The sequence below is a fragment of the Chiloscyllium punctatum genome, chromosome 5 (assembly GCF_047496795.1).
Source record: "Chiloscyllium punctatum isolate Juve2018m chromosome 5, sChiPun1.3, whole genome shotgun sequence".
In the NCBI taxonomy this organism is placed as follows: domain Eukaryota; kingdom Metazoa; phylum Chordata; class Chondrichthyes; order Orectolobiformes; family Hemiscylliidae; genus Chiloscyllium; species Chiloscyllium punctatum.
In genome coordinates, this window is record NC_092743.1 from 24843078 (window position 1) to 24865213 (window position 22136).

At 43.3% G+C, this 22136-nt stretch overlaps 1 protein-coding gene across 2 annotated transcripts in view; it reads right to left on the minus strand.

Moving 5' to 3' along the window:
• tsnare1 (T-SNARE Domain Containing 1) overlaps positions 1 to 22136 on the minus strand; it is a 908766-nt gene that overhangs the window by 753688 nt on the left and 132942 nt on the right. For both annotated transcript variants that reach the window (XM_072569955.1, XM_072569954.1), the window contains exon 2: positions 6939 to 7058. In XM_072569955.1, coding sequence (XP_072426056.1) covers positions 6939 to 7023 — 85 coding nt within the window. In that variant the 5' untranslated portion in view covers positions 7024 to 7058. The remainder of the gene's footprint in view (positions 1 to 6938; positions 7059 to 22136) is intronic.

Genomic DNA, 22136 nt, shown 5'->3' on the forward strand with positions numbered 1-22136 from the left:
GTGTGGTAGTGGACAAAGTGCTGCAGTCTCAGAGATTTCAGATGAAATGTTAAACTCAGGTCTGGTTTGTTGTTTTAGATAATTATGAATGATTGTAGGATACTACTTAAGCAGAAGTGTTTCTAACCTGTCCTTGCCAACATTACTAAACCACATTGTCTAGTCATTATCTCATTGCTGGTTATGGGACTTTGCTATACACAAGTTAGTTGCAGCTTGTCTCTATAATACACGGCATGGCTGGTATTTGAAAGCATTTTATTAACTGTAGTGTGTTGGACTTGCTGAGGTAATTAAAAGTGCTGTATGGATACAGGTTCTTCTCTTCTTTAAATTTATTGTTTGGTTTTAAATCAGCCTCTGACTTCGGCTGGACTTGGCAATCCTTCCACAATTACCGACAGTCAGCACTTCTTCAAGTTCATCTTTGTCATAGGTACTGTTTGCCCAACAGATATGTTAACCTAAAAGCAACAATCATCATAGGCCATAATCTGTATTCATTTCATTTTTGTCATTTTTCACCTAGATTGTCCTGTATCCCCATTAATGTTCTCATATTTCAGTGACATGAGCTTAAGCTTTTGAGCTACTCAAACGTACCAAAAGTACCACCACTGCCTCACAGCGCCCAGGACCCAGGTTCGAATCCCACCTTTGGGTGACTATCTGCAGGCATTTTGCACATTCTCCCAGTGTCTGCATGGGTTTCCTCCGGATGCTGCAGTTTCTTCCCACAATCCAAAGATGTGCAGGTCGGGTGAATTGGCCATGCTAAATTTCTCATCGTGTTAGTCATGGATAAATATAGGGTAGGAGAATGGGTCTAGATGGGTTACTCTTTGGTGGGTCAATGTGGGCTTGTTGGCTGATGGGCCTGTTTCCACACTGTAGGGAGTCTAATTGAATCTAATCAAAATATTGATTTTCAGATAAAGCATATTTTTCCAGCTTAAGGATAAAAATCTAAAAACACAAATTAAATTTTCAACCTGAGTGAGAGGTAGGTTTAGAAGCAGGTGGTTTTCCAGAAAGTTCTCAGAGCGAGTAAGCATACCAATCTGTCATCAACAGTGGGTAGCCAATTAAAACTTGCCAAATTAGGCCACGTTGTGGATCATCCAATACTGAAAAGGCCTCAGATATGATTGAAAACTGCAGATCAGCATTCGCAGGTCTTATGGTGGTGGTTCCATCCTGTGGTGTCCCCAGGTTCCTTCAACAACAGAGCTGAATGTACAAACACAGAGACAATGAACAAGCGTTTTGAGCCTGCTCCTGTCACTCCATAAAATCATGGCTGATCCCACCTCTCTCTGTGGGATTTCCACTACCTAGAGCCATGAGCATTCCCATCGGACTTCCCTGCTTTGGAACACACCCACCATTCCTAGTTGGACACTGTTCCTGAAGGCATCTAACTAACTGTTCACTCTCTCAAAAGGCTCCTTCAGGGTTCTGCCTCAGACCAGTAGTGAGATTGGAACCACAAAACTAAAGTTCAACCCATTGTATGTCACATTCCATCCAAGACTGATACTTTCCAGTCAGTATATATACACATATATAAACTAGTCACTGAAGAAAAGACTGTTACATCTAGATAAAGTATTGAAACAGAGGAAGAAGTGTAGATAAAGCAAAGCACTGTGATTAGTTTGGATAAAACCATATGATGCAGCAGCAGAATTGGCCACTTAGCCTATTGAGTCTGTTCCAGCATTCAATGAAATCCTGGCAGCTGTCTAAATTCTCAACTTCACTGTCCTGTCTTTCATCCATAACCACTGAATCCTTACTGACTAAAAATCTGCTTTTGGATTACTCCAGTAAAAAGCAAAGGTATAATAGATCAGATGAGCTCCTTCTGTGTTTTAATCCACAGATTAAAATTAAGAAATGTCAGTTCTTCTGAAAACAAAAAGAGCATAAAGGTTGATCGGGTTCAAGATCAAAACATAATGAGGTTTCCAAGTATTGCTCATTGAACTTTTTTGAGTGACTTAATGCACATCACTAATTCTTAACAACTCAGTTAATACAAAAACAGGATTTTTTGGTGGTAAAAAACAATAAACAGGGATTACATATGGTTTGTATACACACAAGTGGGAAAGCAGTAGTTAATTTGCAGCCCTGGATATTGCCTGCACCGTGAATAGGAAGGGAATGAGAATCATATGATCCCAGTCCCCTTGGAGAGGTCAATTTACAAGCTCAAAAATGGTGAACAAGAATTTTAAGACATTTAATATCCCTCTTTGGTAAATAATTGTGAAATTCTAACTCATTGACCTTGACTTCAAATCATTGGAACAAAAATATTCTTACATCACTGCAGAAATTAAAGTTGGTTTGTCAGGTGAGTCAATTTAACATTGTCCATTTGCTGCCAAACATATAAATCAGTTGTATCAGTTTCCAATAATAAACAGAGCTGAAAATGTGTTGCTGGAAAAGCGCAGCAGGTCAGGCAGCATCCAAGGAGCTTCAGGAAGAAGGGCTCATGCCCGAAATGTCGATTCTTCTGCTCCTTGAATGCTGCCTGACCTGCTGCGCTTTTCCAGCAACACATTTCCAGCTCTGATCTCCAGCATCTGCAGTCCTCACTTTCTCCTCCAATAATAAACACTCTCCCTCTTCTGAAGATACAGACTTATGGAGTCGTACAGTACGGAAACAGACCCTTCAGTCCAACTTGTCAGTGCTGACCGGATATCCGAAACTGACAGAGTCCCAGTTGCCAGCATTAAGTCCATATCCCTCTAAACCTTGCTATTCATGCTTTTTAAATGTTGTAACTGTACCCAACTCCACTATCTCCACTGTCAACTCATTCCTTTCCTGGGGATTTATCTACTATTATGCATTTTAATACTGCCATCACCTCCTCTTCTGTAACGTGGACTCTGTTCAAGACATCTGTTCTTGTATAGGATTCAAAAGCACTAATGGTGACAGGTACCCCAGTCAACCAATCTTCAGGTCCATGCCTCCCCAAACAGGCTGGGATGCTGATGTAGAGGACAGGCATGGCTGAACATGTTTCGACATTAAACAACTTTGGTCACTGGATAGCAATGTGGAGTGGGAAGTTTACTTGATTACCAATAAGTCTATACCAACTGTGACCACACCATGCCTTATATATTGCAATCAATTATTGTTAGAAATTTGAGGAGGAAGGAGGGATAGAGAATGAGATTCTGGAAACAGACAACAGAAGAACCGCAATTTAAAACTGCATTGGGACAGAGCTGTACCAAATGAAACCTAGAAGTGTGAACTGCTGTTTATAGAAAGATGACAATGAAAAAGGTATAAAAAAAAGAATGGAAAAAAAAACCAAGGTGCAGCAACCTTAAAGAACAATACCCAACTAGCTAAGAGGCTAGACAAGATAAGGATTATCGATTCAACATCTCCTGTTGATGCGGGACAACAATCAATGAAATGAACAGTATGCTGAGGTAGCCTGTGAAGCCAATAAAAGGACAAATCTAAAGCAGTTATGTTGGAGTGATGGAGCGCTTCCGATGTAGCCATAACCTGATTGTTAAGTTCATTGCTGGTCACTGAGATTCGAGGGAAATATCCAAGTGCTGAATATGATGAACAGAAGACTCAGTCTGATAACACAATCTTTAATGGACTCCAAAGTAAGCAGATACCTTACACAATGCACACTCAGGCAAGAGAGAGGACTGCACCATACTAAATAGAAAATAACAAAGAGGCGACGAGAGTAGAATATTTGGGATTCATTTCAACACAGAAGGATGCAGGATAGAAGTAAAGCATTTCTGACTCAGAAATGAAATCCCCTTAAACATTATAAAGCTTAACTTTGAAGAAAATGCACATGCAATACTAAATACATTTCACTTCAAAGACACTGGAATTTTTGATAGAAATCTTATATCGAATTAAATCCCTTCCACCCTATTCTAATGGAGCTCAGCACAAATTTGAGGAACAGATCTTAATCGTTCCATTAGGAACTCTGTCACTCTCTGGTCTTAACTTTAATAATAACAGATATTAATCTTAGATTCCGAAATACCTTTGGGTGATAGCTGCTGGTAATGTCAGATGGGGATACCAAAGGTCCTGAGAGAGAACTTGCATCTTGATCTGTCAACTCCACTGTCCTGGATTTTTTTTTCCCTTCTGCTGTACTTTGGGCTACTGAAGCATTTTCACCTGGTTGCCCAGCTTTTGTTCTTCTCATGTTCTTTGGGTGTCACCAGAATCTCTCTCAACTCCTCCACTATTACAGGATTATTAGACAAATTATGGGACATTCAGTACCAGATGAGCAAAATTTCCTTATTGGAAATTACTAAGTTTAACATCGAGGAGACTGCAGCCAAATTGTTTATGGTCTCCATTCCCAACCCTGTTCCTTACTGTGATAGGGATAGCCAGTCCAAGATGACAATGGAGCAGGGCTCCTCTTCCAGAGCCTGTCCGCTCTTTTCTTTTTCTTTTTTATTGATCTTCGTTTTTAAAAAAAGAAACGTACTTACTTTGTCCTTAGGCAAATGGCATTGACGACAGTGAGAGCCCAGCATGTGGACCTCAAGCAGATCTAGGTCACGGACGCAGAGTGGTCTCGAGCCACTCCCAGGACACAGATCTCGGGCGAACCTACCATGGACGTCAGGTGGAACCAGTGCACGGACCTCAAGCCAGGCCCAGAACAGAGAGGAGTGGGCACCGCGCAGACCTTGAATGAGTCCCTATTCCCTTTCCGGAGCAAGCACACAACCCAAAATAGGTGGCTGCTGCAGTGGCATCAGTGAGGTACACCCAGTAGCAAAAGATGGCACCTGAAAATCGACAATTTCACCATTGGTTGGATCTGGGGCTGGCGGTGGCAAAGCGATGGCAGAAGGGCAACACGGCAACATCGACCAGATGGGCCTAGCATGTGGACCTCAAGCAGAACCAGGGTGCAGGCATGGAATGATCGAGAGATGTGACTCTAATGGTTGGTCCCCTGAGGCAGAGTATTAGCCCAGCGGCAAAGATGGTGCCTGAGGATCGCTAACTTTGGCGTTGCTTGGATCTGGTGTAGATGGCAGCCAAACTATGGTGGAAGGATGGAGGCAGAGGCAGTGCTGATGGCTCAGGACTGATGGGCTTCAAGCTGTATCTTTATTTTCTTATTTGTAAATTATTCAAAATGGCACCATATCATGGTGCCAAGTTAAAGCTTTTCACTGCCATTATTATATACTTACTGCAAAACAAATGCAACAATAAAAGTAAAATCAAAAATCAAGATAGGTCCTATGATTTGTACAGTTGAAGATCCTTCCAGTGAATCCAGTCCATCTTGCTGTGGTGGTGAAGCTTGAGGCTTCCACTGATCTAGAGAATGATCCTGTCAGAGGTTCTCAATTCCCGGCCGGGTCCCCCATGATGGTGAGGTCAGAGGGGAGGAACAAGACAACTCACAATCCAAAACAAGTCCTCAACAGTGATTTGAGCAGAAAACATTCATGTAATAGTAATGACAGTGATGGTAGATGAATGCCATAGCAGCAAGGACATCTCCATTTATGACCAAGGACACCCTTCAGGCTTACCTCAGAAAAGAAACAACATAGACATCAACGGCTATGAAACTTTGACTCAGAAGAAACAAACTTGAAGAAACCTCTCGGGGAGGAAACACTTTTTCGAAAGTTTCCGTTGGCAAGAGGAAGTACAGAAAAAGGAACCGGAGAAAGGAATGTTGGCCATGTCAAGGCCAATGTACATTCAACTTCCCAGAAACAGGTACCAAATGTGTGGTGGGTACTGTGTTTCTAGGATTAGATTAATCATCAACCAGAGAAGGACTGCAGAGCCCATGATCAGTGACATGATATTTCCTGGATGGAGAGTCATACTCATTAGCAAGTCATTATTGATGACGATCGTTCTGTATGATTTATTTTGGATTTTGAACTGGAGGCATATGGGGTTTTCATGTACCTGAAGGGGCTCAATGATTAACTTCTAAGTATTTCTGTTGCATGGAGATTTCTTCTAAAATAAGAGCAATTTCCTGGATAGTAATGGGGGTTAATTTACAATGGGAGAGCTTATGAGCAAACAAAGTAACCAGTATACTGCATTAGGTTTTCAGATTCTGGAATTTTGGGATTAGGAGGCTGAGGGAAACATTCAGATTCAAAGAAAGCTTTTATTTGGAAAATATTGTATAAGTTTTATTTGAAACAGAATATATAACACAGTTACTCATAAGAAAGACAAATGTTTTAGTACTGTTTAAAAAAAAATCATTGGTACACCTCAGAATACCACAACCACCATATATCACATCTCAAATTAACCAAACTTAGAAACCCCAAATTATCTAGAAGTATTTCAACTAACTTTCATTCTGGGCCTCAGCATCAACTATCTGCTTCTATCAGTTCACACGTAACGAATAGGAGGCAAAATTGCTGGTCTTTGAGAACAGCCTGAGTGCTCAGCCTTTTTTCAGACAAAAAACACCAAAATGTTTTGATTCTCTGGTTTGTATTTACATCAACTGTTGCCAATTGTTATCCTTGAAAGAAATCAAAGTTACCACTTCCCAAGGTCCTCTCCTCAATAGTCTCACTGCTAAAGGCAGAGATGCTGCTGTGTAATGCAAACAAGTGCAAAAACTAAATTTGACAAGACACATTATTAATATCAGTCATGTAGAGGCACTTCAGTGAAGTGGTGCTGTCTGGCAATATCAGGGAGTCAAATGGAGGGCAGTATAGCTCAGAACATGCTTCATGGTTAAACCGACTGAACATTCTAATTACGGTAGCGTGCCAATACTCTAGACTTTGCAGGTGAGCACTACGTGCATCAGATAAGTCGGTTTGATTGTCAACCAGAAAAGGATCCAAGAAATATTATGGAAAGGCTATCAAACTGAGATTTACCTAAAGGCTGATATCCTTGTCTTGAAGGTCCTCCAAATGGGTTGCGTCCACTGAAGCTGCTGCCATCGATAGCTCCATATGACATTGCTGCAGTGTTGAATGGAAGTCGAAGGAATACACCTTTGAAGAAAAGGCAAGTCACGAGAGATATTAGAAGCAATTCAACAAATTCCTCTCCCTCAGCAATTCTGATTTAAATAATTCACTAGATTAAAACACATTCATGTCATTGAGCCCTCATGCCCTCTCTTCCCTCCCACAGCAGGAATAGGATCCCGCTCATCCTCATCTACTATTCCTCCAACATTTACATCCAGAGGATCATTAACCACCATTTCTGCCAACCCCACTGGGATGTCACCACCATGTACAGATTTCCCTCCCCTCCCTTGTCAGCCTTCCACAGGGACTATTCCCAATGGGACTTCTTGGCCCACTCCCAACATTGCCTCACCTTCCCACAGTCCCTCCCATGCAACCGCAGAAGGTGCAACACATGGCTATTTCCTTCCTCACCCCTCAGTATCTAAGGGCCTAAACACAGCTTCCAGGTGAAGCAGCACTTTACCTGTGCTCCACACAATCTCGTTTACTGCATCTGCTGCTCACAATGTGCTCACTTTTACACTGAAGAAACAAAGTGTAGACTAGATGACGACTTTGTAGAACTCCAACAATCTGTCCACAAAATGATCTTGAACTTCTAATTACCTGCCACTTCACGGTTCTCTGAAACCCCAGTTTCTGCTTGGGAACCCTGCAGCCTTCTGGATTTAATACTGAGTTCAACAATTTTCCAGCTTCTTAACCCAACACTCAGTCTTGTCATCATATGAGCTGCTGCCACACACAATGGTCCTTATTTGCAGCTACTCATTTTCCCAGGCCAATCTATACCTTTTGTTTATTTCCCCCATTACACCTACCCTTTTTTCAGCATATAGACCAACCTTTTCCCAGCTGCAATTATGAATCTATCTACCTCTACCCTCAAAATATTCAAGGACTCTGCTTCCATTTTCAGGAAGAGAATATTCAAGACCGACAACCTTGTGTGTGAAACCATTCTACCTTATGTCTTTTTTAAATGGGTGACACCTTTTATTTCATTTTCCCATGAAAGGAAACCTTCCCTCCATACCTACCTAGTCAAGGTTCCTCATGATCCTCATTGAGGAGGGGAATATGTGCAGAGCCTCCAATTCCTGTTTAGTTATCCTCCACTATTCACAACTGGAGGTGGCAGGACTGCCGAATTTATTAATGACCTGTGGGTTTGGGAATGACTGTATATTGCATGCTGCTGTTTGATGTGAATCCATAGCCCAGTAGTTTGTAACTACACCAGACTGGGATCTCATTTTTAGTCGTGGCTACTGCTGCGCTCATGTGACCTCTTCTACTCCTCATTGAATCAGAGTTGGTTCCCTGGCCTGATGCTAAAGTCGATTGAAGGACATGCCAGACCATGAAATTACAGATTTCAGAGTTGAAAATGAAAGGAAGGTTTGTTTTTAAAAGTATGAGTGATTGTTTATGGTTTTCTTTGCTGAGGAGATTTCACGGGAGTTGTCTGCAGATGGACTCTTTCTGCCCTCTTGGCTTTTTTGTATGTGGCTCCAATTGGAGAGGTTTTAGCCAATCCTCAAGTGTCATGTGCCCTCAAATAACAGAGATGCTTCACCTTTGGCTGTGAGCTTAAATGTCTGTTTTCTCAGACTGTACTTTATGCATGTCTCTGGCTTTCTGACCAGATCTTGTGGCCAAAGGGATCAAGCAATATTGGGGAGGTGGTAGTGGGGCGGGGTGGGGGTGGGGTGGTGTTCAAGCTTGGGGGCTTAAGCAGGTGATCAGCCATGATCATGATGTAAGGTGGAGAAAGCTTGAGGGGTTGAATAGTCTACTCCTATCTTCTGTTTCTATGTTTCGAACTTGATCATCAGAACACAGTGTTTGCATCTGCTGACGACTCAAACAAACACAACTAACTGAACACAAATACTCATAGCTCAGTCTTTTAACAAACTGAAGGATGTGTTTTAATAGATAAGGAACAACGACAATGTTTTTGCAGACATCAAGAATTTTGCAGAGATGCAAACATGATTGTCATACTCCTAAAGGCCGCATTCATCTGCTGTTGAAATTCTCACCTATTACTTTATTATTTCCAGCCTTTGCTATTCCAATATTCCCTTGTCCGGTCTTTCATCCAACAAAAGCTCAACTGCATCTAAAACTGTGCTGCTCTTATCTTGATACCTTTCACCCCTGACTGACATTTGCTCCTGGTCCAAAATATACACAGGTTTTAAAGTTCTCAATCTTGTTTTGAAATCTCTTCTTGATCTTGGCATCAGTTGGCCGGAAGACTGGTTCGAGATGCAGATTAATGCCAACAACATGGGTTCAATTCCCACACTGGCTGAGGTTACCATGAAGCGCAAGCCTTCTCAATCACCTGAAGCAAAGTCCACCAGTCATCTCTCTCAAATGAGAAAGCAGTCCTATGGTCTGGTAATGCTGCCTAACCCGCTGTACTTTTCCAGCACCACTCTAATCTAGACTCTCATCTCCAGCATCTCCACTTTCCTAAGGCTTCATTATCCAACTCAGTGTGGAATTCTGCTCACTATTTCTCCTTTGAAAGGGTGTTAGATGGAGATTTAGAGGCAAACACTACACCACGTTTATTATGACAAATTGAAAACATCCATTAAATACATTCTACAGTAGGACCCACCGAGCAAAAAAAAACTTGATGGAAAACAAAGATTTCAGGAAAATTCAAAAATATGTTTAATAGGATGTACGCTGAGTGTAGTTGAACACAGTTAAATAAAACCTGTGCCCTTCACTTGTTCTCACTGCATTTTCTGCACAGAAGCTGCAAAAGGTGTTGATGAAAGCACTAATGATATTAATAATTAATAGGATATTTAAGAATTCACAGAAGGTATTACCGTGGAGTAATATGACAAATGCTATTAAGTCTTAATGGCAAAATAATTAGGACACAACACATTTTGAAGAAATTACACTTTTAAATAGGGCAGTGTGGAAAGATATAGACTGTAATGCAGCTATGTTCTAATTCATTGATTCAAAGTTGCTCACACAAGTTAAGAATAGAGGTTTTCAAAAATGAAAGCAGAGCCTTGAATTTCAGTGAACCTATTAAAACAATAGCATTTTGAAATTTAATCAAGGGTTTACTCCTGTGAATGTAAATGTTAAATGAAGAAAAGGGAGAAAGATTGGAAGCAGAAAATTCTGAAGGACAGGACTAATCAATTCCTTGGAAAGGAAGGGATTGATCAGGGTAGTCAACAGGAATTTGTTAGAGGGAGATCCTATCTGAGGGAACCCTCCTGTGGTGTAGTGGTAGTGTCCGTACCCCTAGACCAAGAGACCCAGTTTCAAGTCCGCCTGCTCCAGAGGTATGAGAGAAAGTCTCTGAACAGGTTAATTGGAAAAGCAGACGATCCTGTCTGACAAATTTTCGAAAAGGTGCCAAAATATATTGATGGCGATACTGCAGATTGATATGGTTTACATGGACTTCAGTGAGGTCATTGACAAGATCCCACAAGGAAGGGTGGTCCAAAAGGTAACAGACCTTGGGCTCCAAGAAAAGTTGGCAAACTGGATCTAAACCTGGCTTACAATTAGGAGGCAAAGAGTGATGGTGCAGGGTTATTTTTATATTCGAGGGCAAACTAGGCTATGGACCAAGTACAGGTAAATGGGCTGAGTGTAGCTACTGTCTGCTAGTCGGCATAGACATGGAGAGTTGAAGAGCCTGTTTCAGTGCGGAATGAATCTGTGACTCTGAAGGGAAGGAATAACATCCATTAGTTTGGTACCTTCCACAACCACAGATAAATCTGAATGCTTTGCACCCAGTGCAATATTGTGACAATATTTTCAAAAGCAACCTATTCAGGGATGTCATTCCATTCCTCAGGGAAAAATGGGATTTGAACTTAAGCGTTGGCTCAGATGTAGGGGCACAACTATGTGCCACAAGAGCCACAGAATATGAAATATATAAATAAAAGTTAAATGCTTTGTAATATGCTGTAGTGTAGTGTCACAAAGCTGTTTCTTTTTTTCCAAAAGGTGTTCTTTTCTCAACGATACTATGCCCTTGGTTTTCTCAGAGGGGTTGTAAATGCTTCTGGTGCCAATTAGACTGGTTCGGTATGGAGATTAAAGGGTACTGAGAGGCCTTTTTTAAAAAATATGTAAAGAGATGAGACTTCAGGATAAAGTTATCATGTTTTGAAGTGACCTGTATAAAGAAAGGAGAGTGGTCAGCTCTCTAGTTGGACAGTTCAGTTTAGTCCAGAACTACTTGGGAGTTCAATACTGAGTTGTGTGAAAACAGACTCTCTCTCTCTCTCTTTCTCTCTCTCTTCCCCTCTCTTTCTCTCTCCTTCTGCCCTTCTAACTTCCACTTGTAAGCATTTGTTCCATTTATACTGGTTTTTAAGGGAGTTTGCTTATTAAGACTGTTGTGTCTATCCAGAACAGCATAATCAAGTCTAGTTTGGGTCGACTGAGTTCCACAGGGTTTTTTATTATGTTCTTTGTGTTTCATTGTATAATTTTTTAAGTACATTTTTGCCTGATTTAAAACCTGGTTGTGAACCTCATTAACTTTACCCTGGTAATTTTCACTGCACACTTACTGAAACAAATTGCAGAGTTATGGCCTGGGGCTGCTTGCTTAAGAATGTTTTGAGCGGTCTGGCCTGGTCTATAAGAGATTGGGGGTTCTTTACCAGATTTTAAATAGCAAGTATAGGTGCTAGTGTCTTCATTTCAAGTGCTGGTTTTGGTTGGGTAGACAAAACTTGGGATAACAATGGCTCGTTCAGTCGCCAAAAGTTTTCTGGATATGGATGCGGTCTCTTTGGAAGTTTGGTAAAAGGTGAATAAGACCAAGTTGCTGAAATTAGCAGACAACTTGAAATGAGAACTGCCTGCTTCTGTGAGAAAAGGAGAAATAATTACGGCAGAAGCTCAGCATTTAAACTTGCTGGAGAAACCATCAGAATTATAAAGTTGGCAAGAATTTGATGGCAAATAAAGCAGCTTGAATTAGAGGTGAGAGATAAGGAAAGGGCAGCAGAAATGAAACAGCTTGAGTTACAAATAAAAGCAGAAGGGAGAGAAAAACAAAGAGCAGAGAAAGAAAAAGAGAGAGCTTTTGAACTTCAAAAACTGACACTTAGAAAGGAAATGATGATTTGGAGATGCCGGGGTTGGACTGAGGTGTACAAAGTTAAAAATCACACAACACCAGGTTATAGTCCAACAGGTTTAATTGGTAGCACTAGCTTTCAAAGCACTGCTCCTTCATCAGGTGGTTGTGCTTCAACAACCTGAAGGAGCAGCGCTCCCAAAGCCAGTGCTTCTCATTAAACCTGTTGGACGATAACCTGGTGTTGTGTGATTTTTAACTTTAAAAGGAAAGTCAGCTTAAAAAGCTGAAGATAAAGGCTGATGGTAGGCTTAGTGAGAAAGAGAGTGAGGATGAGCAAGCCCCTGGTAGTCAGAAACCCAGTGGTAAAGTGCTTAAGTATGTTCAAGCATTGCCTACATTTTATAAGGATATGGAAGCTTTCTTCATTTAATTTTAAAAGGTAGCTAAACAAATGCAGTGGCCAGTGGCTATGTGGGTTTTGTTGATCCAAAAGAAACTTGTAGGTAGGGCGAGTAAGGTATTCACATCACTATCAGAGGAGGTATCTGGGGGTATGAGGAGGTGAAGAAAGCCCTTTTAAGTGCATATGAGCTTGTACCAGAAGCCAATAGACAACATTTCAGGAATCTAAGGAGGGACCCTGGTCAAACCTACGTAGGAGTTTGAAAGGATCAAACAGAGTAATTTTGATAGGTGGCTGAGAGCTTTAAAATTGAGCCTGTGATGCCATTAAAGAGGCAATTACTTTGGAGGAATTCAAAAATTCACTGTCTGAAGTAGTGCAATCTTATGTGGAAGAGCAGAGAGTTTAAATGGCATGGTTAGTTGCTGAAGTGGCTGATTATGAGCTGCTCCATAAAACACGGTTTGGCTTCCGGAATCCATTTCAGTCCATGAGGGATGGAAATTGGAGCAAAGAGAATTCCCCACGTGGAAAGGGAAAGATAGATCTCAGTGAAGATCATAAGGATAACTTACCACAGGGTACAAAAGATACCCTTGAGGGGGACAAAGAAGTTAAAAAACTCTGGTGTTTTCATTGTAATATAATGGGCCACACAAAGTCACAGTGTTGGTGGACTAGGAAAAAGCCAGATGTAGGAAAATCAGACAAGCCTGGGAGGTTTGTGGGGCTAGTAACAAAAAGCACAAGGAAAGTTAGACAACTGCCTCAGGGTGCACAAGATGATCAGAGTTTGATTAAGGAGGAAGTGCCAAATCTGCTTAAAAAATATACATGCAAGGGTAAAGTTTATTCACATAAGCCAGGAGCAGTAGGTAAGGAGGTTAGGTATTCAGGGAAACAGGATCCTCTCAGTCTATAATGCTGAAGGGTGGGGAGATATGTACTCCTGACAGACTATTGCCAAAAAAGGTAATGGTGACAGGAATTCATGGTGAGACAAAAACTGCTCAATTATGTAAAGTGAGGCTAGAGAGTCCAGAGAAGAGTGATGAATTTGTGGTTGGAGTACCAGACAAACTCTCAGGTCCAGGAATACAGTTTGTCCATGCAAATGACATAGCTGATTCACCGGTAGGCATACTGCCTACTCTAATTGAAAACCCAATGCAGACGCAGGCAACTAAAGAAATGAAGGATCTTTATTCAGGAATTTTCCTTAATTGTGTAGTCACAAGATCACAAAGACACAAGCTGAAGCAGGAGAGATCAGATGGCACAGATCAGGAAGCTGACATAGCTTTATCTGAGACCTTTTTGATCAGCTAAGTGGAACCATGCAGGAGCAAATAGGTAAACATGCAAGTATCTTTAGCTCTGTTAAGCTGATTAAATTACAGCAGAAAGATGAGAACTTAAAACAGTTGTATCAAAAGGCATTGACAAAGATGGGGAGTGAATGTATTCCTGTGTGTTATTACTAAACAATTGATATCTTAATGAGGAAATGGAGACCATCACACATTCAAGCAGATGAGAAATGGGCAGAGATTCATCAAATCATTTTGCCAGTAGGGGAGAGAAAGGGGGTGCGAGTGGCATATTAACTACCACTTGGAGGTCGTTTAGAGGTGAGGAAAACACAGGCTAAAATACAAACACATTTTTACAGGTCTGGACTAAGCAAGGATGTAGTTGAATTTTGCCAGAGGTGTCATACATGTCAGCTAATGGGAAAACCACAGGCAGTAATAAAACCTGCACATTTAATACCTATTCCAGCATTTGAGAAAACTTTCAGAAGACTTTTGATTGATCATGTATGTCCCTTACCTCAAACAAAAAGTGGGAATGAATATTAATTAACAATAATGGATGTATCGACTAGATTTCCAGAGGCAATCCCATTATGCAACATCATAGCTAAAAAAGGGTTGGAGAAGAATTACTTAAATTTTTTACGAAATACAGAGTACCAGAGATCCAGTCAAATCAAGGATCAAACTTCACATCCAAACTATTCAAGGTGGCTGTGGATAACTTGGGAATGACGCAATTTAAGTCTACTGCATACCATCCAGAATGGCAGGGAGCACTAGGGAGATGGCATCAAACATTAAAGACCATGTTACAGGCCTCTGATCAGGATTATCCAGATGATTGGGATAAAGGAGGTCTATTTGTACTTTTTACTATCAGAGATGCACCGAATGAATCGACCAAATTCAGTCCATTTGAATTAATGTTTGGATATGAAGTAAGAGGACCTTTAACATTGACAAAGGAGAAATTAATAAGTCAGAATTCAGAGACCACCCATTTGGACTATGTGTCAGATTTTAGGGAACAATTTAGTACAGTTGGCTAGACAGCATTTAAAAGTAGAGTCAAAACTGTGGTGCTGGAAAAGCACAGCAGGTCAGGCAGCATCCGAGGGGCAGACCCATCGCCCTCCCATTTATCGCTCCATCCCCGAGGCTCCTAGCCTCATTCCTGATGAAGGGCTTTTGCCCGAAACATCGATTTTCCTGCTCCTTGGATGCGGCCTGACCTGCTGTGTTTTTCTAGCACCACACTTTCGACTCTAATCTCCAGCATCTGCAGTGCTCACCTTCATCCAGCATTTAAAAGTATCACAGCATACAATGAAACAGGAAATGGATAAGAAATCACAAATTCACAATTTTGCAATTGGGGATAAAGTATTGGTGTTACTTCCAGTAACAGGTGAGCCTTTAAAAGCAAGGTTTAGTGGACCTTAACAAATTGAGAGGAAATTGAGTCAGGTGAAGTACTTGATAAGGACTGCAGACAGGAAGAAAGCTCACACAGTGTGTCATATGAATATGTTCAAAAGGTATTTTGATAAGGAAGGAAAACAAGATAAGGTGTTAATAATTACAGCACAGAAGCAAGAACAAAGTTCAAAGGATTCTGAATGGGACATTCCTGAAATCAAATTTGACAATGAGGAAAATGTCAAAAATTGGGATAAATTATTGGGCTACCTTCACAAGAAAATCAAAATGGGGAGATATGCTGAAATAAACAGAGAATTACTAACCTAATTGTGCATGATGTAGAGATAGGAGGTACTGTTCCAAATAAGCAACATCCTTATCAACAATAACCTTCTAAAGTTGGCACAGATTCAGAAGGAGATAGAGCGCCTGCTGCAAGATGGCATAATCAAAGTGAGTTACAGTGACTGAAGCTCTCCTATAGTCATGGTGCCAAAGGCAGATGGTACCCAACAGTTGTGTGTGGACTATCGCAAAGTCAATGCAGTTACAAAGACTGATGCATATCCAATTCCACGATTGGAGGACTGTGTCAAAAAAGTCTGACAAGTAACTTACATTTCTAAGTTGGTAGTAGCCTCTGAGCAAGTCCAAGTACCTCTGTCAGAGAAAGCAAAGGTCATTTCAGCTTTCGCAACACCAAATGGACCATGTCAGTTCAAAGTCATGCCATTTGGAATGCAAAACACTCTAGCCACATTTCGAAGACTAATTAATCAGGTCATTGCCAGATTACCCAACTGTGTGGTGTACATTGATGACCTGGTGATTTTTAGTCACTCATGGAAGGAACATTTACAGTATTTATCAGACTTGTTCGATCAACTTTGGAAGACAGGCTTGCTGGCAAACCTAGCTAAAAGTGAATTTGCCAAAGCCCGAGTCACCTTCCTGGGCCATGTTATTGGAGATGAATAATTACCCCATGGGATGCAAAAACAAAAGTAATTGGTGAATTTCCCACACCGTCGACGAAAAAAGGACTACAGCCTCTGGATTGAGTGGATTTTCCCAAACGTTTGTGCTGAACTTGAGTAATGTGACTGCTCCACTCACCAAATAATTAAAAAAGGGCAAAATGTTCTAGCGGACAGTGGACTGTCAAAAGGCATTTGACAGCCGAAAAACTGTTAACCACTGCCACAGTATTAGCCACACCAGATTACACAAAGCCTTTCAAGATGGCTATCGACACCAGTGATGAGGGTGTCGGTGCGGTGCTCCTGCAGAAGGATAGCAAGGGAATCGAAAGACCCATCAGGTATTTTTCCAGGAAGATGAACGTTCATCAACAGAAATATTCAACAGTTGAGAAAGAGATTTTAGGCTCGTTGTTGGCATTCCAATATTTCAGTGTTTATATTACCAGCAATGCATCCAAGACAATCGTATACACTGATCACAACCCACTGACATTTGTGGAAAGGTTTAAGGACAAAAATGCCAGACTGTTTAGATGGAGCTTGATATTGCAGCCATTCAATTTGACAGTTGTGCATGTGGCAGGTCACAAAAACGTGATTGCCGATGTGTTATCGAGACTTGAATGAGATACGGAAGTGTTCGGTGGCAGGTGTGCCATGGTTTGAATTTGCATGTCGTTGTGCGTGTTTGTATATTTATAGGTAGTATAGTGTATGTCTGTGGTGAAACTCCTAACTGGATTTTTGAAGGTTTTTAAAAACGAAGCCCTCATTTAGTATTGAGGGCCATTTTTTTTTTAAGAGGGAGGTATCACAAAGCTGGTTCCTTTTTTCTAAAGGCTGTTCCTTTTCTCAAGGATACTAACGTCCTTGGTTTTTTTTCAGAGGCGTCGTAAATGCTCCCGGTGCTGATTAGACTGGTTTGATACAGACATTAAAGGGAATTGAGAGGCCTTTTTGTTTATATGTAAACAGATGAGACTTCAAGCTCAAGTGACCATCTTTTAGACGTGACCTACATAAAGAGTGGTCAGTTCTCTAGCTGGGCAGTTCAGTCCAGAACTAGTTGGGAGTTCCACAGTGAGCCGTGTTAAAACAGGTTCTCTCTCGCTCTCCCCCTCCTTCTGTCCTCTGACTTGAAACTGTAAGCATGTGTTCCATTTGAACTGGTTTTTAAAGGGATTTGCTTATTGCGATTGTTGTGTATATTCAGTTCAGCATAGTTAGGTCTAGTTGGGATAGACTGAGTTCTGTAGGGGTTTTTTATTCTGTTCTTTGTGTTTCATTGTGCAATTTTGTGAATACACTTTTGACTGTTTTAAAACCTCGCTAACTTAACCTGGGTAATTTTCACTGAACACTTACCAAAACAAATTGCAAAGTTATGGTCTGGGCTGCCTGCTTTAGAATGTTTTGAGTGGTCTGGCTTAGTCCATAACAGTAGGGAATTGTGGCAAACCAATTCACATATCAAGCTCCCTCAAACAAAAAAGTGACGTAATGATTAGATAAATTATTCCAATCAACTGACCAAGGGTCAGCATTAGTTGGGATTTTGGGGGAAACACTACTCTCCTTCAAACGTTGTCATGGAATCTTTTATTAGAGACAAAAATAAAACTGGAGATGCTGGAATCCAAAGTAGACAGGCAGGAGTCTGAAGGAACACAGCAAGCCAGGCAGCATCAGGAGGTGGAGAAGTTGATGTTTCAGGTGCAAACCTTCTTCAGGACTGAGGATCGGTGTAGGGAGAGCTGCAGATAAAGTTGGTGGCGGGGGCTGGGTAGTGAAGTGGGGATAGGTGAAGACAGGTAGATGGTATGACCTGGTTGGTCAATGGGAAGAATGAATCTGGTTGGTGGCTGAAAGAAGTGGAAGGGAGGGGAGATGCACTGGGGAGGGAGTCAAGGGATGGGAAGGGAGCTTATTTTACATTAGAGAACTCAATGTTGAGTCCTCTGGGCTGTAGGCTGCCCAGATGGAAGATGAGGTGTTGTTCCTCCAATTTGCAGTTTGGTTCGTTGTAACAATGGAAGATGCCAAGGGTGGTCATGTCGGAAAGGGAGTCGGAAAGGAAATTAAACGGGCAGTGACTGGAAAGTCCGGTTGGCCACGGGCCCAGCTGAGATGCTCAGAAAAACACTCCCTCAGTTTACGTTTGGTGTCCCTGAAGTAGAGAAGACCACATTGGGAGGACATAATGCAGTAAATTAGGAGGGAAGAGAGGCAAGTGGACCTCTGTCGCACCTGGAAGGACTGTTTGGGGCCCTGGATGGAGATGAGGGGGGTGAGGTACCAGCAGGTTTGCATCTTTTCCGGTTTCAGGAGAAGGTACCTGGGGGTTTGGGTGGGGGGGGGGTTGGTGGACTGAGTGGCGCAAACCAAGGACTGTCGAAGGGAATGATGCTTGGTGGAAGGCAGGGAGGGGTGGGGAGGGGAAGATGTTCTTTGTCTTGAGGTCTAGTTGGAGTTGATGGAAGTGTTTAAGGATGATGCATTGTACACAGAGACTGGTGGGATGGTAGGTGAGGACAAGGGGAACTTTGCCTTTATTGCACTTGGTGGGGATGGGGTTTAGAGCAGTGGAATGGGAATAGAGGTGGTGCAGGGGAAGGCATCCAATACATCATCCTTAAACACTTTTGCCAACTCTAACTAGACCCCACCACCAAAAACATCTTCCCCTCCCCACCCCTCTCTGCCTTCCACAAGGACTATTCCCCTCGACAGTCCGTAGTTTGCGCCACTCTCATCACCGAACCCCCAGGTACCTTCCCCTGCAAACAGAAAAGATGCAAAACCTGCCATCACATCACCCCCCCTCACCTCCATCCAGGGTCCCAAACAGTCCTTCCAGGTGAGACAGAGGATCACCTGCCTCTCTTCCAACCTAATTTACTACATCAGGTCCTCCCGTTGTGGTCTTCTGTACATCAGGGAGACCAAACGTAAACTGGGGGACTGTTTCGCTGAGTATCTCAGCCGGGCCCGCAGGGGCCAACCAGACATCCTAGTCACCACCCATTTTAATTCCCCTTCCCACTCCCTTTCTGACATGACCATCCTTGGCCTCCTCCATTCCCACAACAAACGAAACTGCAAAATTGGAGGAATACCACTTCACCTTCAGCCTGAGCAGCCTAAAGCCCAGATGATTCAACATTGAGTTCTCCAATTTCAAATAACGTCCCTTCCCAGCCTCTCTCCCCTCCCTTCCACTTCGACCAGCCACCTACCGGATTCATCCCTCCGGAGCCCAGAGAAAGCAAATGACAGTTGGATAGACAAAGGAATGATTAATGGTGAGCTAGGACGATTAGTGGATGAAAATGGACCATTTCAGAAGATTCCCCTGGCCTCTGGAATTGCTTGGATACCATTAGCCATGCGGCTGCTGCAGCCACCATCCCCACGGTGATGGATGACGTCACTTCCGCCCCCATCATGACCACTTCCACAGCCACTTCCACCCCTCACAATTCCTCATGCACCACAAGTAACATCACTTCTGTCCCTCACATCATCGCTGATGTCACACGCTCAGTGACTTCCGTCCACCCCCCACTGCCATGTTTGCCACCAATTCTGCCCCCACCAACTCCACTCACCTGTATTCTGTGACACGCTCCCCGCAGGTCCCACTGTCACCATACCTGCCCCCCAGAACCCTGAGGGGAACACTACCCCTGCTCATCACTCCACCCCCATTCCCACTAACATCACAACCACTCCAGTTACAGGCTCCGCCCTCACTCCCAGCTCCACACCTACCCCGGGTCCTTGGTCCCAGCCCTGCCGAGTTTTCACCATTCCCCTTGACCTCCCCTTCACTGAGGACGAACGATCAGTCCTCAGCAAAGGCCTCACCTTTATCCCCCTCCGTCAACACATCAATGAATTTAATACATGGCGTGACGTCGAACACTTCCTCCGCCTCCGCCTCCGAGCTTACTTTTACAGACAGAAATCCCGCCCACCTTCTGAGGACCCCTTCGTCCACCTCCAACACACTCCATCCAACTGGACACCCCGCACTGGCCTATTACCTGCCCTCGATCTCTTCATTTCCAACTGCCGCCAAGACATTAGCCACCTCAACCTGTCTCCCCCCCTCCCCCCACTCCAACCTCTCGCCCTCACAATGCGCAGCCCTCCACTCCCTCTGCTCCAATCCCAACCTCACCATCAAACCAGCAGATAAAGGGGGTGCAGTGATAGTTTGGCGCACTGACCTCTACCTCGCTGAAGCCAGACACCAACTCAAAGACACTTCCTGCTATCACCCCCTCGACCATGACCCCACCCCTATCACCAAACCGTCATCTCCCAGACCATACAGAACCTCATCACCTCAGGAGCTCTCCCAACCACAGCTTCCAACCTCATAGTCCGGGAACCCCGCACCGCCTGATTCTACCTCCTTCCCAAGATCCACAAGCCTGATCACCCCGTCTGACCCATTGTCTCAGCCTGCTCCTGCCCCACCGAACCCATCTCTACCTACCTTGACACTGTCCTATCCCCCCTAGTCCAGGAACTCCCCACATACGTTCGAGACACCACCCACGCCTTCCACCTCCTCCAAGACTTCCGTTTCCCCGGCCCCCAACACCTCATCTTCACTATTGATATCCAATCCCTCTTTACCTCCATCTGCCATGACCAGGGCCTCCAAGCCCTCCGTTTCTTCCTCTCCCGACATCCCCAACAGTACCTTTCCACCAACACTCTCATTTGTTTGGCTGAACTTGTCCTCGCCCTTAACAATTTTTCCTTCGAATCCTCCCACTTCCTCCAGACCAAAGACGTAGCCATGGGCACACGTATGGGCCCCAGCAATGCCTACCTCTTTGCTGGATAAGTAGAACAGTCCATCTTCCGTAGTTACACCGGCACCACTCCTCACCTCGTCCTCCGCTATATTGATGACTGCATTAGCGCCACCTAGTGCTCCCACGAGGATGTTGAGCAATTCATCAACTTCACCAACATACTCCACCCTGACCTTAAATTCACCTGGACTATCTCTGACACCTCCCTCCCCTTCCTGGACCTCTCCATCTCCATTAATGATGACCGACACGACACCGACATTTTTTACAAACCCACCGACTCCCACAGCTACCTGGATTATAGCTCTTCCCACTCTACCTCCTGCAAAAATGCCATCTCGTTTTCCCAATTTCTCCACCTCCACTGTATCTGCTCCCAGGAGGACCAGTTCCACCACAGAATACACCAGATGACCTCCTTCTTTAGAGACCGCAATTTCCTTTCTCACGTGGTTGAAGATGCCCTCCAACACATCTTGTCCACATCCCGCACCTCCGCCCTCAGACCCCACTCCTCCAACCGTAACAAGGACAGAAGCCCCCTGGTGCTCACTTTCCACCCTTCATCCATGCCCCCACTCACCCATTGTACTCTATGCTACTTTCTCCCCACTCCCACCCCCCTCTCATTTATCTCTCCACTCTGCAGGCACACTGCCTCTATTCCTGATGAAGGGCTTTTGCCCGAAACGTCAATTTTCCTGCTCCTCAGATGCTGCCTGACCTGCTGTGCTTTTCCAGCACCACCTTAATCTATTGGGAAAGAAATCCATGTGATTGCAAGACCGGGGGTTTGGGAGTGCATAAAGGACATGGAAGGAGGTGCTCAGGTCGTAAAAGTATTGAACGCTATATTGAGTCCAGAAGGCTGGATGCTTCCCAAGCTGAAAACGGGATGCTGTTCTTCCAATTTGCACTGAGCTTCACTGGAACTCTACAGCATACCTGAGACAGAGGTGTTGGCCAGGGAACATGGTATGTTGAAAAGGCAAGCAAAGTGGAAGCTCAGGGTCCTTTTTATGGACAG